At 50.2% G+C, this 14722-nt stretch overlaps 7 protein-coding genes across 7 annotated transcripts; 2 read left to right on the top strand and 5 right to left on the bottom strand.

The window, feature by feature from the left end:
- Positions 1 to 71: 71 nt before the first annotated feature.
- Positions 72 to 1277, top strand: N7457_002764 (RCC1 domain-containing protein; the record flags this gene model as incomplete). Its single annotated transcript, XM_057173810.1, has 1 exon — positions 72 to 1277. The coding sequence occupies one exon, from the start codon at positions 72 to 74 to the stop codon at positions 1275 to 1277; it is 1206 nt and encodes a 401-aa protein (XP_057033961.1).
- Positions 1278 to 1341: 64 nt separating this feature from the next.
- N7457_002763 (uncharacterized protein) lies at positions 1342 to 3089 on the bottom strand (the record flags this gene model as incomplete). The annotated part of the gene is made up of 7 exons (XM_057173809.1): positions 1342 to 1368; positions 1425 to 1535; positions 1592 to 2181; positions 2234 to 2449; positions 2512 to 2644; positions 2733 to 2888; positions 2976 to 3089. The coding sequence occupies 7 exons, from the start codon at positions 3087 to 3089 to the stop codon at positions 1342 to 1344; spliced, it is 1347 nt and encodes a 448-aa protein (XP_057033960.1).
- Positions 3090 to 3894: 805 nt separating this feature from the next.
- Positions 3895 to 4362, bottom strand: N7457_002762 (uncharacterized protein; the record flags this gene model as incomplete). Its single annotated transcript, XM_057173808.1, has 1 exon — positions 3895 to 4362. The coding sequence occupies one exon, from the start codon at positions 4360 to 4362 to the stop codon at positions 3895 to 3897; it is 468 nt and encodes a 155-aa protein (XP_057033959.1).
- A 113-nt stretch (positions 4363 to 4475) lies between these two features.
- Positions 4476 to 6098, bottom strand: N7457_002761 (uncharacterized protein; the record flags this gene model as incomplete). The annotated part of the gene is made up of 1 exon (XM_057173807.1): positions 4476 to 6098. The coding sequence occupies one exon, from the start codon at positions 6096 to 6098 to the stop codon at positions 4476 to 4478; it is 1623 nt and encodes a 540-aa protein (XP_057033958.1).
- Positions 6099 to 6593: 495 nt separating this feature from the next.
- N7457_002760 (putative cytosolic regulator Pianissimo) lies at positions 6594 to 10724 on the bottom strand (the record flags this gene model as incomplete). The annotated part of the gene is made up of 3 exons (XM_057173806.1): positions 6594 to 7016; positions 7069 to 8907; positions 8961 to 10724. 3 exons carry the CDS (start codon positions 10722 to 10724, stop codon positions 6594 to 6596), a joined length of 4026 nt encoding a protein of 1341 aa, XP_057033957.1.
- A 579-nt stretch (positions 10725 to 11303) lies between these two features.
- N7457_002759 (prephenate dehydrogenase (NADP(+))) lies at positions 11304 to 13315 on the bottom strand (the record flags this gene model as incomplete). Its single annotated transcript, XM_057173805.1, has 7 exons — positions 11304 to 11459; positions 11538 to 11669; positions 11730 to 12326; positions 12398 to 12546; positions 12609 to 12720; positions 12780 to 12822; positions 13221 to 13315. 7 exons carry the CDS (start codon positions 13313 to 13315, stop codon positions 11304 to 11306), a joined length of 1284 nt encoding a protein of 427 aa, XP_057033956.1.
- Positions 13316 to 13661: 346 nt separating this feature from the next.
- Positions 13662 to 14359, top strand: N7457_002758 (40S ribosomal protein uS11; the record flags this gene model as incomplete). The annotated part of the gene is made up of 3 exons (XM_057173804.1): positions 13662 to 13790; positions 13857 to 13929; positions 14047 to 14359. The coding sequence occupies exons 1-3, from the start codon at positions 13721 to 13723 to the stop codon at positions 14357 to 14359; spliced, it is 456 nt and encodes a 151-aa protein (XP_057033955.1). The 5' UTR covers positions 13662 to 13720.
- Between the last annotated feature and the right edge of the window lie 363 nt (positions 14360 to 14722).

Below are 14722 nucleotides of genomic sequence, written 5' to 3'. Positions count from 1 at the left end.
ACAATCCCTCCACCTACGTTATCCCAAACATAAACCAAAAAAAAAAAAAGCCAATAAACACAAAATCAAGCATGAGACTCTTTGCTTTTGGCTCCAATGGATCAGGCCAACTAGCCATCGGCCACGAAGACGACGTCTCCACACCAACCCAATGTCTCTTCGAGCAACAACCAACCACCACTCTCAACAATGAATCTATTACCACCATCGCAGCAGGCGGGAACCACACCCTCCTGCTAACAACCAGCGGCGCCATCTACGCCACAGGTTGCAACACAGATGGCCGATGCGGCCCCAGCCCAAAAGCAAACATCACCCGCTTCCGTCGACTACGCCTCCCGGGTACTACAGTCTCCAGCTTCAAACATGTCTCCGCTACATGGGAGGGGACGATTACCGTCGCGTCAGAAGAAAACGAAGACAGAGTCTATGTCTTCGGTTCCTCGCCTAAAGGCGAACTAGGTCTTGGAAGCACTACGTCGGCTGTGGGTGTATGTATCCCTGATTTCCCGCCGGGAGGTGCGAAGATCACCGCGTTGGCGAGTGGCATGGCGCATTCCGTTGCTGTGCTTTCTAATGGGGAGGTCTATGGATGGGGTGCGGCGAGGAAGGGGCAGCTTGGGGATGGGAATCGCGGGGTTAGGATTGCTTATTCGCCTGTGCGAGTTGGGGTGGGGTTTTTTGCGGAGCGGGTTGTTTGTGGGAGGGAGTTTACGGTTGTTTCGGGCTGTGGGCGGTTTGTTGTGCTTGGTGATATGGGGAATCGGTGGGGGGTTTTGAATGTGCCTGGGTCTTTGGGTTTGGGGGTGGAGGGGAGTGGGGATGGAGTGGATGGGAGTGGGTGTGGAGGTTTTATTCGTCGAGATACTAGTATTGGGGCTAGTTGGCATGGGGTTTATGTACATGCGGCGCATGGGGTGGGGGAGGAGGATGAGGATGTAGGCACTGGTGCTCGAGCAGATGGTCGGACGGGTTCTGATCCTGGTGCATTGCTTGTTGCTTGGGGGCGGAATGACCGTGGTCAACTTCCTCCGCCGGATCTTCCGACTCCTGTCAAAATCGCTGTCGGCAGTGAGCATGTTCTTGCACTCCTGGGGGATGGTCGAGTTGCGGCGTTTGGATGGGGCGAGCATGGGAATTGTGGGCCGGATACGGATTCCCAAGGGAACGTGTCGGGTAAATATAATGTGATTTCGCTCCCGGAGACTGTGGGTGCGGATGAGGCGGTTGTCGGGGTGGGAGCAGGATGTGCGACTAGCTGGATGGTTGTTACATGATTCCTTTGACTCTGGTAGCATCGAGGGTCTGTCAAGTACAATTCCCTTGATAAGACGGAGTCTCTCAGTCGAAAAGACCATAGTGGCGGACCTACAACTGTCAGCACACGCCTTATCATACTCTCGCAAACGCCATAATCTACATACCTGAGACAATCGCTGTGTCGGCGGAAGACCCATCTCATCATCTGGCTCTTCTGCGCCATCCTGCTTCAGGACCACAGGCTCCGCATCGCGGAGAGATGCTCCCAATGCGTCCTAACCATTTTATCAGCCACCATACACACCCAATCCCACCTGAAAATGCAACATACCTGTGTTCCCGACGCATCCCACCCAAGAATATCCTGCGGCTCCTCTTCTTCATTCATCTCATCCCACTGCCGGTCATCATCAGCGGGGACGAAAAGGCTATCAAATTCCATCGAAAGCCCAGACGCCACCGGCCGATCCGTACTAGCCTTCTGGCTCAGGTTCTCCTGCGTTGATGTTCCATTCAAAGGACGAATAGATCTGCTCCGCGGTGGCGGCGGAGGCATCTGTATACTTGGTGTCACAGGTGCCTGAGACCTGTTGGATATTATGACAGGCGCAGGCGTCTGTCGTGGTGTCTCCCGTGGGATTGTCGCTCGTGTTGAACTAGGTGCATCATCGCTATCCGCCTGGCCGCGAGTCATGACCGTGAACTCAGCATTGATACCCTCGAATTGGTATTGCAGTTGCAGAGGCTTGCAGGGTCGAGTGTATCGTGCTGTCACAGTGGCGTTTGCTGTTTCGGCGTGCGCAACTACAGCTTTGAAGTCTTTTAGATTGATTGCGACGTGCATGTTGTCTTCGACTACATAAGTTTGGAAGTCGCGCTTGTCTGCTGCCACGGATGTGTGGACCGGGTGTTTGAGTACTTCTGATAAAATTGTAAGTATAGAATCTGGGACTTGGAGGTGCATCCAACATACCCTTTCCCTCGGTGATTTTAGTTGTGAAGCTCGTAAACACCGCTCTGCCGGAATCAGAGTACATGTCTAGTTGCTCGGCAGATAAGCTGAAGTGCTCAATGAGTTGTTTGAGGAATTTTGGATCTGCAGTCCACATGCTGGTAGCTTTTGATTTATCAAAAACAGCATGCTGGATCGCCGCTGGCTCGTAAGTAAGCTTGTATGATTTGATCACGCCTAGATATAGTGTCAGAGAGCCACAAATAAAGTTAGAGTATCTGTATGGAAGGGCATCCTACCTAGCCCACATATCATCTTCACAGTGAGTCTACATTCAGTCTGCTGCAGATCTTCATGCAATTCCATATCACAACGTTCAACAGCCGTATCCTTATTTCTGTCAATTCGCCCACGGAAAATAGACAAAAGTGCCTAGATGCAGTATCAGCGCAGACCAAATCAACGAAACTCTCCTAAACATGCATAAGAACAATAGCCTCAACTGGGTCCCTCTACTTACTTTGATCAGGATCTGGCAGTAGAACCTGTCCATCGAAACACTCCCACTTCGACCATCACCTTTAGACTGGAAAGAATACGCCTCGAAGAAAACCTCCTTCTCGAACGCGAAGGACGCAAACCCCGTTTTAGTTAGATTAAGAGCACTGAGACGAAGCTGGGAGATAGTTAGCCAACGCAAGCTCATTTGCGAACTTCCTCGCGTTCAAATCAAACTGCTCCTTCCCAGGGCAACAAGACATACAATACCTGGCTCTGCTTCGATGGCGACGGTTTCGCTGAATTTGGACAGGCATATCAGGGCGTCGTGTAGCCGCACTAAGGCTGGTGGGCCGAGGGACAATGAAAGCGATGTCATGGCTTGGTTGGAGCTGTATAGTCTATTGGCGGGTCTTGAATCAGTTTGGGACTAGGCTGTTTCTCTAGAGCTTGAGCTTTTTATCAAATTGAGCATATGGCGCGCTGTTGGCTGTTCCAGATTCGATTGAAGGAGAAGACGCGGACCAATACAGTGATTACGTAAGCCATATATTGGCTCGAAGCAGAGGCAAAAACGTTCGCTTTTATATCTACATACCTTAAGCTTCTATTTGGATGTTTTTGGATTCTCTGGATCTATTTGGCTCTTTTGCGGTTGCTAGAGAGTTGAGATTCCTTCGTCTCAAGTGCGTTGCATGCCTCTGGACGGTCCTAGAGGGGCAGACTTATCAGTGTAAACTTCTATAGAGTATGTAGATGTCAGGCTAAATCCTAGTAGATATTCTAGCTTGACTTGTACATTAACTTAGTACTGGCATCCCTTCCTATGTATATGTCCTGTCTCAATTGGCCCCTTGGGGGTAGAGCTTACTTCAAACCTACATTCAGAAAGGCATTCCTGTTGTCCTGTGTCCAAGCAATCTGATATATTCGAAATGAATGATACTCAAATTTACAAAACCTGAAGCTGGGTAAGGATACCTATATTTCGAGCGTCAATCAATATTAGTATGTACAACAATCTTGAAATGAATGTGCTAGCTGAAGATGAATGGAAACAAGAGCACAGAATATCGTATAGCTTCGTTAAAGGTCGGGTATATTGCTTGTGAGATGGCAAATGATGGAGATATGAGTACCAGCTGGGGGTAACTTTCGGGGATTGGAAATGCGTCGAGGGTTCACTATCCAACCCCAGGAATATCTTCTGTAACAGGGGGTTCCTCTGCATCATTTCGTGCATTCTCCTCTATGGGATTTGTATTGGCCTCGGGCTCTCGATTCAACCCACGGTCTGTCTCCTGATCGCGTTGAGGTAAAGGCTGGGGAAACTGCATTTCCAAAAGTCGTCGCCTGCGTCGTCCAGTTCGGACAGCGTGGAGGAAGTTGATACCCACCTGAGCAAGGAAGATCGCCAAAAAGGCTAGAATCACAAATCCTTGGGGAACGTTTGTTCCATCGTTCTGCTCTTCTGGGTCTATATCATGGGTCTGATCATCTCGAGTGGGGATTTGCGAGCTACTGGCGGGGAAAGAAATCCCGGATCCACCGAACGAGAGAGAGATCGAGAGAGAGAATGGCGTCACTGACGTGAAGATATTCGGCGACCTCGAGGTATAGAGTCTTGTTAGGGGCGTCAATAGTTGAGGCATGACGCAGAATATGATGAGAGGAACGGATAGTCATAAGACAGAATAGAGTGGTGAACGAGCAGACCTGTTCAAGTATGTTAGAATAGCAGCTTCCGGGTAAGACAATGTTAAACTTACGACTCCCGAGCCTCGAGTTGTCTCGCCCATTTTGCTGAGATTTTCAGTCTCTCTCGGACACTTGTAGCGGCGAGGATGGGATATTTGTCCTCTTCGGAGATGGGCAAAATGCTTGCAAACCACCATGGAAAACGAGCTTCATCCGTTGGTATCGGCCCATATGCCAGCATAACACGGGGATGCAACCAAGGAGCACCCGATATGCGCTGGTTGCTGAGAAACTCCCTTGATGAGAGGAGTAACTGTTGAGTTGACATCGAGTCCAATGGAAGATCAGATGCATTTTCTTCCGAAGAAACATTTCCACCGCCGGCTGAGGTCTCCATAGACTCGATTCGCTCCTCCTCTGCCAACGAAATGTCATCCACCCGCTCTGTTTTGGCAACATAGTAGCCATCTAGGATTCTCGAGTGCAAAATTTTGAAGCGCGACACGCCTGTGGCTACCACGAGACTGCGGCCATCTGGGAGTGCTTCAAATCGCTCGATCATCAAGAGTGTTCCATATTGCATAAACGGTACCTCCGCTTGACCTGGCCGTGCTCTGCTTCGCCGATTAAACATAGCCATGCCGAACTTTCCACTTCCACTTGCGACAACTCGTCGAATCATCAGTCGATACCTCGGCTCAAAGACATGGAGAAAAGTCGGCATTGTCGGAAACGCCAATGTACACACAAAGAGCGGTACGTCCTTCTCGTTATTATCTGGAGCGACCTCATCTTGAGCGCTGGTCTCCCGTCTGTCTGCGATTTGATCGGGGAAGAAGCGATCGACCATCCGCGCCACAGTTTTATTTATGGGCTCTGATTGTAGTGTTTTCGGCATGCCTAGCTTCCGGCGACAAATAGGACACAAATCGGTATGGTCCAAGACCCGCGCGACACACTTTTGGCAGAAGGTGTGACCACAAGGCGTGGTCATCGGGTCAAGGATGAGGGAGTAGCAAACTTGGCAATCCAACTCGGAGCGAAGGCTATCACGTAATTTTTGGAAGTGAATAAGATCCTGCTCTTGTATACTTCCAGCTGAAGGCGTAGAACCATATGTCACTTCGGATGCATCATACGGGAACCGTCCCTCTAGCGCCAGGTTATAAATCTCTTCTAGCCATCCACGTCGCAGCAGATATGCGCTTTCGGTCTGGGGTGCTGCATCGTTTTCCCATTGCATTAATGGACTGTCATTGTTGCGAAGGGGATCGTTTGGCTCGGACCCCAGGACTTCCCCAAACAAACCCACCAGTTTCCCAAGCAGGACATCGGTACCACAATCTCCAATACAATGGTTGCCAACACACGCGTCGGTTCCTTGCCAAAAGCAAGTAAACTCCTGGTCCCTCCCCTTAGCCACGGGGTAAGTGATACCCGTCCGCGGCCGAGAGGGGGCCAGACATTCCCGGCATATTGTATTCCCGCAAGGTAGCCGGAGCGGGGTTCGCAAAGGGCGCGAGCATTGTCGGCACTGAATCAATCGAACGATGAGGTGAGGTTGATCTGCTGTATCGCTAGGCGCATGCTCTTGGGAGCTTGAGACGTCGTAGCTCTCCATTGCGGTCGGGGTGGGGTCGGCCTCGGTTGGGGGTGTTATCGGAGACGAGGAGTGGGGTGCATATTCCATGGCACTGCAGTAGAGATGATCGGGAAAGATCAAGCAAGATTCTAAAGATCAAATACACGGTCAACGAAGGAAGCTCGTTGGGGATCCGCTCGATGCGGGTCAACTTTAGATAATCGGATCAGATCAGCCCGAGGTGTCATACGGCGGGACATCTGACGTATACGAGGAATTCAGATCTCGACATCTCGTCCAATGTAGTCTACTTGAGGTATACTGGAATCAAAAACATGAAATACGCGAAGACATGCGATGAAGCGAGTCATATCTCATTTCTAAGGTACCTAGATCTTATGCTATGTGGAGATGCGCAGAACACCGGATATAGTTGAATCTCATCAATCAGACGAGGCATCCAGGGAGGTTGGAAGTCATAGGTAGATTGAACATGCATAAATCGTCGCTCAGAATACAAACAGCCAAACACCCAATCAACCGACTTGCAGGGTATATTGGGAGGACAGAAAAGTGGAAACAGAAGGAAAATGGCCGAGGAATCTAATAGGATTGAGAAGTAGCTGATGAGTCGGATTCCGAATCGGTATCTTCGTCAAAAACGATTCGTCGCATGACACTTTTGTCGAATAAGTCCAAGGCGAAACGTCGAGCCGGGAGTCTGTAGTGGTGGCTTTCCAAGATGCAAAGAGTTTTGCGGAAGAGATGAGCTTGGTGAAATCGCTCGGGTTGTTTGGATTTAAGGCTGTGATAGAGAGATGTGAGCAGGGTCTCCAAAGTCGCAGAATCAGAATTCAGAACGTACACATGAAGATCAGACGCAGCTCGTTTGGAGAGGACGGTATTGCCCATATCAACGATGAGTTTTAAGATCCGTTGGTTCCCAGAATCCGCGTCTGTGGTAGCCTCTTTGAGTTTCTCCTTTGGAGTACGCTTTAGATTCTGATTGAACCCAGGGAAAGAGATCTAGAGAGGTTAGCGAAACGGGACTCAAACCAAGTGGATGGATGATACCCACCGAAAACAACTTTCGGAAATCAGTAGGAAGACAAAGACCGAGTGAATCTCCTTTCTGATCTACACCGGAATCCCAACCCAGACCCCGTAGGACTTGGAGTCCGTGTCGACTGCGAGAGATCAAACCCAAAACGAAGAAAGCAGTACCTCGCATGGTAAGAACTCCAGCACTGGTTGCGATTTGCACGATCCGTTGGATGATGTCGGCATCTAGGAATGGTGCACCGAGCTCCATTGAGCCAACATTACCCACGGCCCAGAGACAGCCTTTAGCCTTGAGGAGCATTTCGTTGTCTTCTTCATCTAGCCTGAAATCACGAATTGTCCAGGCAAACTCATTGAAGTGGCCCGATTGTTCCAGCAGTTTACAACCCTCGGCAGTTCGTGCAAGTTCTCGGTAGAAATGTGGCGGTACTAACCCAATGTCCTGGAGGTCAACCAGATCCTCAGGAACGAGACTATTGCGTCGCGGTTGCTCGACGTACGCTCGGGAAAGAGCAGCTTCAACGAGAGCAACATAGCTATCGTTGCGACCAAGGAACCAGTCATCCATCTCTTGAGTGATGTAATCGAGACCATCGAGGTAATGGTAACCCACCGAAGTCGAGAGGAACCGAAGAAGTAGTGGTGCGCCAATCTCACCTAGGTGATCAAGGGATGGTCGACATTTGACCACGAACTCGAGATAATCCCGTTGATTGCAAGCTTCTTCCAGGATCTTCACGGCAACCTGGCAGACTGTGACCTCGGGATCGTACAATTGAGTGACGAGAAGTTTGACCACCCATTCTGCATTTGCGATCGCCACATGAGGCGAAAGAGATACGTCTCCAACAGCATATTTGCGGAGGAGTCTCGTTGCAAAGATACGGATTTCCTTGGAACCGATTGTCAAGGCCTTGGAGAGCATGACCCGGAGATGACTTTCACGGCTGTAGTCCATGTTTCCTAACAAAGTCTGGATAAGATCATTCCGATCTTGAAGCTCAATAATGTGATAGAACATGTTAAGCATATGCCACCTCTCCATCATGAGTAGCCCGTTCACATCGCCACTTAATGCTCCCAGCATCGCAAAGTAGCCCCCACTTAAAGTACTGGCCATCTGCTCTCGGGAGAAAAGCGGAGATGCAGATGTCAGGCCACTCATACGGTCGAGCTGGGCCAGACACTCCGCAACCTGGCGGAGGAATTTGTTTTCAGCCAAATACTTGGTGCCTTCGGGAGTCGCGACGAGAGTGCGCATGAGGACACAGCCTGTTCGGACATAGCGTTGATTTGCTTTTGAGTTGGAGGCCATGGAAAATCGATACTTGAAAGGCCGATAGAATCCAATGAGCCGTTTCATGAACTTCGACCCCTTGATTGCCTCGTCCATTCTCTTTGGATTTGTGAGAGGTCCTTCCACTAATCGGTGAATGATGTCCCATTTCCATTTGGTGTAATTGACAGTGTTCAGGACATGAGTCTCTAAAATGGCGTTGCGGAATTGAGTTTCGTCCATAGAAGGGCTCATCTTGTCTTTTCCTTGTTCAACGGGAAGTAAAGAAGCTGAGAGATCAGTCTCCATGTTGTATCGGCCCTGGCCACTAGGATATCCGCCAGAGCGCGCCAATGTCCGATTGATACTATCAATTTGGAAAATAGTTGCAGTTGAAAGGTCGTGATTCTCTGTTTCAAAATCGACTGCGGGCGGAATTAGGTGTGGAAGTACTTGAAGGTTTGCGCTGACGGCTTGGGGTAAAGAATGATGGGCGAGCTTAAGCACCTCTGTTAAGAGTAGAGTCGCTTTGCGTCTTAAGGACAAATCCGTTTCATCATCAATGACATCGGAAAGAGCCTGTAGTTGATCAGTTCTGCCCTTGCGCTGGTATAAAACAACATAATACATACCTTTGGGAGCCCTGCCTCTACCAAGCCCGCCAATATGAGGGTAGAGAAATGAGCCGTCAGATCAAATTTGTTGCTACCGGCATCCTGGAAAGAGCGGGCAAGCCTTAATGATTCGGCATCAGAGCGCAGGTTTGAGACTCTGCCATATGTGGTGAGTCGCCTTCCCGCAAGGAAAGATGACGACCACGAGGGAGGCTTTATCCGCAACGCGTCGAACAATAGCTCCATAATGAGGTCTCGCGCTATAGGATCATTATAATGGAGTGAATCAAGGAGAGATCGCAGCGGCTGTGAGTCATGTCTCGCAAGGATAACCAGGCCAGGCCAGGTCTTGAGCATCGCAGAAATCGCCCGTGCTGCAGACTTTAGTCGGCCGTTGCGTAGCGTATCGGATAATGAATCCGTAAAAGGGGTGAGGACAGCTTCCAGCTCAGATCCTTGAAGATACTTTCTGCTACGAGGGGTGTCAACAACATGCAAGAAACTTGATATCAGAGACTCGGAAGCCCCGAATGTCCCTTCTGCAAGTGCATCATGCAGAGCAGCAAATCCACCCGCCGAGGCAACCAGTTGTGGATCTTTGACCAACATCTCAGCCACGGTCATAATTGAAATGTTCCGAAGACGATCTTCATGATGCTCAGCAACAGCAACTATGGTCCGAACAACGGCGCGTGATATCTCTCGGACGCCGTCTTTGACATCCAGGAAGGCTCTCACGAACTTCAACGCCTGCTCCCTTTCAATGCTTGCCTTTGTTTCTTTTACCAAAGACAATATCACGAGTTCATCAGTGTGTAGTGTTCGGATTGTTTGCAGGGATTGGCGATCAGCAATTGCATAGCGTGTGAGTCGGTAACCTGCAGCTACGACCTCTTTACTGTCACTTAGAAGCATGACCTGAACTCGAAGGCCAAAAACAGGCCATGCGAGATCATACTTCAATGTTGGATGTCGTTTGAACAACTCAACCAAACTATTGGCGCGCTCAACATAGAAATCAGGAGACATTCCCTCGATCTCTAACGCCTGCAGCGTTTCGGAGAGCACATATGTCGGAGACTCCATATCTCCATCGCCATATTCTTCCCCATCACCGTTGATCGATCCAATGCCATCCCTGCTTCGGGAAGGTGAGCGCATAGGGCTGGCTCGGAAAAGGCTCGAAAGGCGACTGCTGCGTGGGGGAGTTGAGGCCGGCGCCTGCGCACGTAATATCTCTTCTTCCAGCTCATGTTGCAATTCGACCAGTTTGCGGTTGGATGAGTTCAATTCCGACTCCACCTTGAGACGCTGCTCTTTAGTTTGTTTGGGTGGCTTTGCGAGCAGCGCCTCCAGCATGTTCTCGGTTCCACTCTTGATCTTCATTTCCTTCGCGATCCTGTCTCGAAGGAAGGCCTGACGTTCCTCGGTTGTCTGGAAATCCTCCTCGCCGATCGATCTGCTGGCACGTCTGTTGTATGGGCCATCCGGTCGGGGGGTGACACTGCGGGAAGTCATGCTTTTGAGCTCCGAGCTGAAGCTCCCTGGTCCACCAATGGACGGTGTTAATGAGGGGGTTAATGAGGGCACCAAAGAGCCCCCACGCCCACCCATGTTGCTACTACCTCCAGACTCTGATCGCCCATTCCTCCCAATCCGTGAGACACCATCCTGCCAGCTCCCATCGGCGGAGCCACTATCCTGACTGAACGAGGAGCGTCCATCACCCAGTGCACGATGCTGGGTCGATGCGGAGTATGCTGGGTTGTGCCCGGAAGCCATAGAGCTCCATCTAGCCGTGTCGGCTTCGCTATCAGCTATCGCAAGTGTTCTGACTATCGGATGGCTGCATTGAGGTCGCTTGTTTAGCGGGAGGGTCGAGCGGTGCGGAGCAAGGGCAGTATGGGGAAGCGTAAGGGAGGGGCGCAGTCACAGGTCGCTTGATGATCAGAGGAGGATCGTGGCCATGTCCACCTGTTTAAACGGGTCGGGTGTGATCAAATGTCAACCTGAATCAACACAGCAGTGATCGTGAGAGTGCTTTTGTTGTCCCACTACGAGGTACTCGGTTCAACCAGATCTCTTGGCTGGCGAAACAAACCGCTGACTAAGGCATCTTATCGGCAGCCCAGGAATTGGATATCAATTTACTGACATTTCTCTTCTCTTTTTGTTTACCCCTTATGCGTCCACGTTATTGTTATTCAAGTAGTCTTCATTTATTCAATTTATCCGAAATGCCCCATAGCATAAATGTCCAACGAAATCACTGGCTAATGAGTGTGATCCCACCATTTCTCCTCACAAGCTCTTATTGATAGGAATGTACCTGCATGAATATGATATACCGTTAACAGTTCATTAGTTACCGGAGGTAGTCTTCTCCAGGATGGTCTTCATCATCTCATTACCAAGCGTGGCAGCTTCGGGGAAACGCGGCGAGAAGTACTCTGCGGTGTGCTCAAACCGGTGACGGTAAGACTCAAAGTCGCCAAAGGAAACACAGTCAGACCATGCCTAATAGAGGTTCAAATACTATGTTAGCAACCATTGTGTACGGCCCGGACAGGCGCTCGGGGTTTCTCCACAACATACCCGTGCAGCAAATGTGAATTCCAAATCATCAGAGCGGAACGTATTATCATCAATTGCAGTATCCAAGGCCTCCTCAAGGAGCTCTTGGTTCCGGAACAAGTATTCGGTCACACCCAACCAGAGACGGAAGAGCTGCAAGCTATTAGTAAGACTCCAACCTGAGGACTCTCATCGTCCTAGCGGATTACATACCGGTGTGGAACAGATCATATGATCATATGGCACAATGCCGAGCTTCGACCAACAGTCAACGATAGCAAGGAGACTAAGATGGCTGTTTGGCGGCGCATTCTCACGCGGCAGGTTGGACAGAGAAAACCGATCTAGGACCTCATCTTTCAACAACAGATCTTGTTCAAAGCCACCTTTGAAAACCGAAGCGCCTGCAGCCTTAACCCGCCTCTTAAGTTCTTCTCTGTGTCCCCCAATCATGAGTTTGTACAAGTCGGTGACGGACTCGGCGTACTGGCGAATCTGCTGCTTCGCTGCCGGGTTGAGGATGGCGAGTCCGGCATAAACGTGCCATTTATTCGAGTAGATGCGCAGGGTAATGTTAATCTTAACGTTCTCAATACCGCCCACCCATCGTCCATGTTCCCAAGGGAATTGGTTGTTGGCCTGCCATGCCGTTCCCATGCTCAGGAAGGCAGCGTGTGTGACGGCCTGTGTATCTGCGGTGATGCGGTCATGCATCTCGCCGGTGAGATAGACATGCTCGGATCCAAATGAAGAGAGGATGGAGTCGACAAATTTGAGGCTTTCGTCCGATGCTCTGTGTTGAATGAGAACCTATATCACAGCGTTACTAATGCTTGTCCAGGATGCATTGGTAAAGGGTCTAACAATGGGGTGAGCCATACCAGGGGTTGGCCCTTCGGATTCACTTTTGGGCCATGCAGTGAATGGCACGATACAATCTCTACATCTTCGGGGAGGTGTTTCTCAAATGCAGCAAGTTCCGGGGCCTTGCAAGACGTTTGACCGCCGACGATGGCACCGACCTTGGTTGCTTCAAAATGAGGTTAGATTGTACTGGAGTTAGGAGACCAACGACTTCAGCTCGAGACATACAGGAGGCATACTGTTCGACGACCTTGTCGATAATTCCAGCCTCTACACTGTACAGAATGTAATCGCTAAGTCTTGAGACGAGATGTCCATTGGGAAATATGGTGACTCCTTGCTATATACAATGAGCTTCTCAAGCTTTTTGAGTGGCATAACCCCAGCCGGGGGACGTACTTGAGAAGCGAACTCTTGTTTTAAAGATTCAAAATTCTCAGGTCTATCACACGCGTTTATCCTTGATATCAGATGGCAAGTTAGTGAAATCGTGTCTGGAGAAGATTAGTGGTATGAGGCCCAATGCATATCTGTAGAATCTTTTCACTTGTTAGCTTGGATTCTCAGAAGAACAGCAAAGTGAAGGTATAGCAAGTGAGGTTGAATAGGATCAGACAAAAAAAAAAATAAGGTAGCGAGGGTGTTACATCACCGACGACCGCCCGGTTAGCTATCAGCCAGAATGGTATGATAGCGCCGAACGAGACGTACTCGAGCCAAATGCACTCATGTCATCATTCGAGAGGGGTTGGGCAGAAAAAAAGAGGGGAAGGGTAGAAACTTACCAGACAAGCATGTTGGGCCCCGTGTTGTTGAAAAAACGGGGGGATGTTGATTTACCTCCATCCCGCATCACTCAGACGCTGGGTATACATTTTGCCCATATCGCCCATACCGATGATGCCGATCGAGGCATCTGCCTTGGTGCGACCCATTCTGGCAGACGTCTGTCACTGATATTGCTGTCAAGCGCGTAACACTGATAACCACTGCAGGTTATTGAGGAACGTCTTGTGTGCGTCAAACTCAAACCCGAAGCTGTGCTACTGAAGTTTGGGAAGATCGATTGCAATGATGAAGTTACTTGGGTTGGGCGAAAGAAAAGTTTAAATACTGACTGGAGCTAGTAGCTTCACCGCCTAACGGGCCGACTTCAGTCCCGGTATCACTGCAGCTAACTGAGGCCTGAGGCATCAACTCGCTTGGGATTCTAGGCCAATCAGAACGTGCCATTCTCTCTAGGGCACACACCCACTTTTTCTCAACACCCAGGTGGGATCGGATCCGACTTTTTCTTCCTTTCTGTATTCCATCCACACTAACCACCAACAACAGTCGCAATGGCCCCCAAGACCAAGGCTCCCGCCGCCGCTAAGGAGAACGTCTCCCTCGGCCCCCTCGCCGGTGATGGTATGTTGCCAGAAAAAAAAATCGATTCGAGAAGTTGCGGAACATGAGTACTGACTATCTATACAGGCAAGCTCGTTTTCGGCGTTGCCCGCATCTTCGCCTCCTTCAACGATACCTTCGTCCACGTTACCGATCTTTCGTGAGTCGCCCTCAAACGCCAAATCGCTCGCATTCGAACCAATCAATTGGAGCTGGAATCGAGCGCATGGAAGAACTACAATACAAAGAATCATTGCTGACTGATGTTTGCTTACAGCGGTCGCGAAACCATCTGCCGTGTTACCGGTGGTATGAAGGTCAAGGCTGATCGTGATGAGTCCTCCCCCTACGCCGCCATGTTGGCTGCTCAGGACGTCGCTGTCCGCTGCAAGGAGCTCGGCATCAACGCCCTCCACATCAAGATCCGTGCCACTGGTGGTAACGGTACCAAGACCCCCGGTCCCGGTGCCCAGTCTGCCCTCCGTGCTCTTGCCCGTTCCGGCATGCGCATTGGCCGTATTGAGGACGTGACCCCCACTCCCTCCGACTCTACCCGTCGCAAGGGTGGTCGCCGTGGTCGTCGTCTCTGAGCGCTCGGCTTGGTCTTTTCCCTTCCCCTTGCAAGTTATTGCATGGCTGGATTGGAGGCTATTTGCGGGCTTCTCCTGCATCTGTGGATGGAATAAACGCGAGGAACGGCATTGATCGCCTGGTCTTCAATTTTTTTCATACGCTGAAAATCACACTCTCGGGTTTTGTTGTTGGATTAGGTAGTGCTAAATCAATGACTTGATCTATATATCGTTTATCATAGTAGGCTCTTGATTGGCTCAATTGTAGACTGGAAGTAGTATGAACTTGTGGCTCATCCACAGGTAATTCCGAAGCAAGTCCGGCGGGGACCTCTAGCGGGGATCGATAAAAGATAGAACCTCCAGACCCTCGGCCTTAAG

This window comes from Penicillium paradoxum (assembly GCF_028828445.1).
Source record: "Penicillium paradoxum strain IBT 22861 chromosome Unknown utg000003l_segment0_segment0, whole genome shotgun sequence".
Lineage (NCBI taxonomy): Eukaryota > Fungi > Ascomycota > Eurotiomycetes > Eurotiales > Aspergillaceae > Penicillium > Penicillium paradoxum.
Note: the sequence above shows the minus strand (reverse complement) of the source record. Positions and strands in the feature narration are given on the sequence as shown.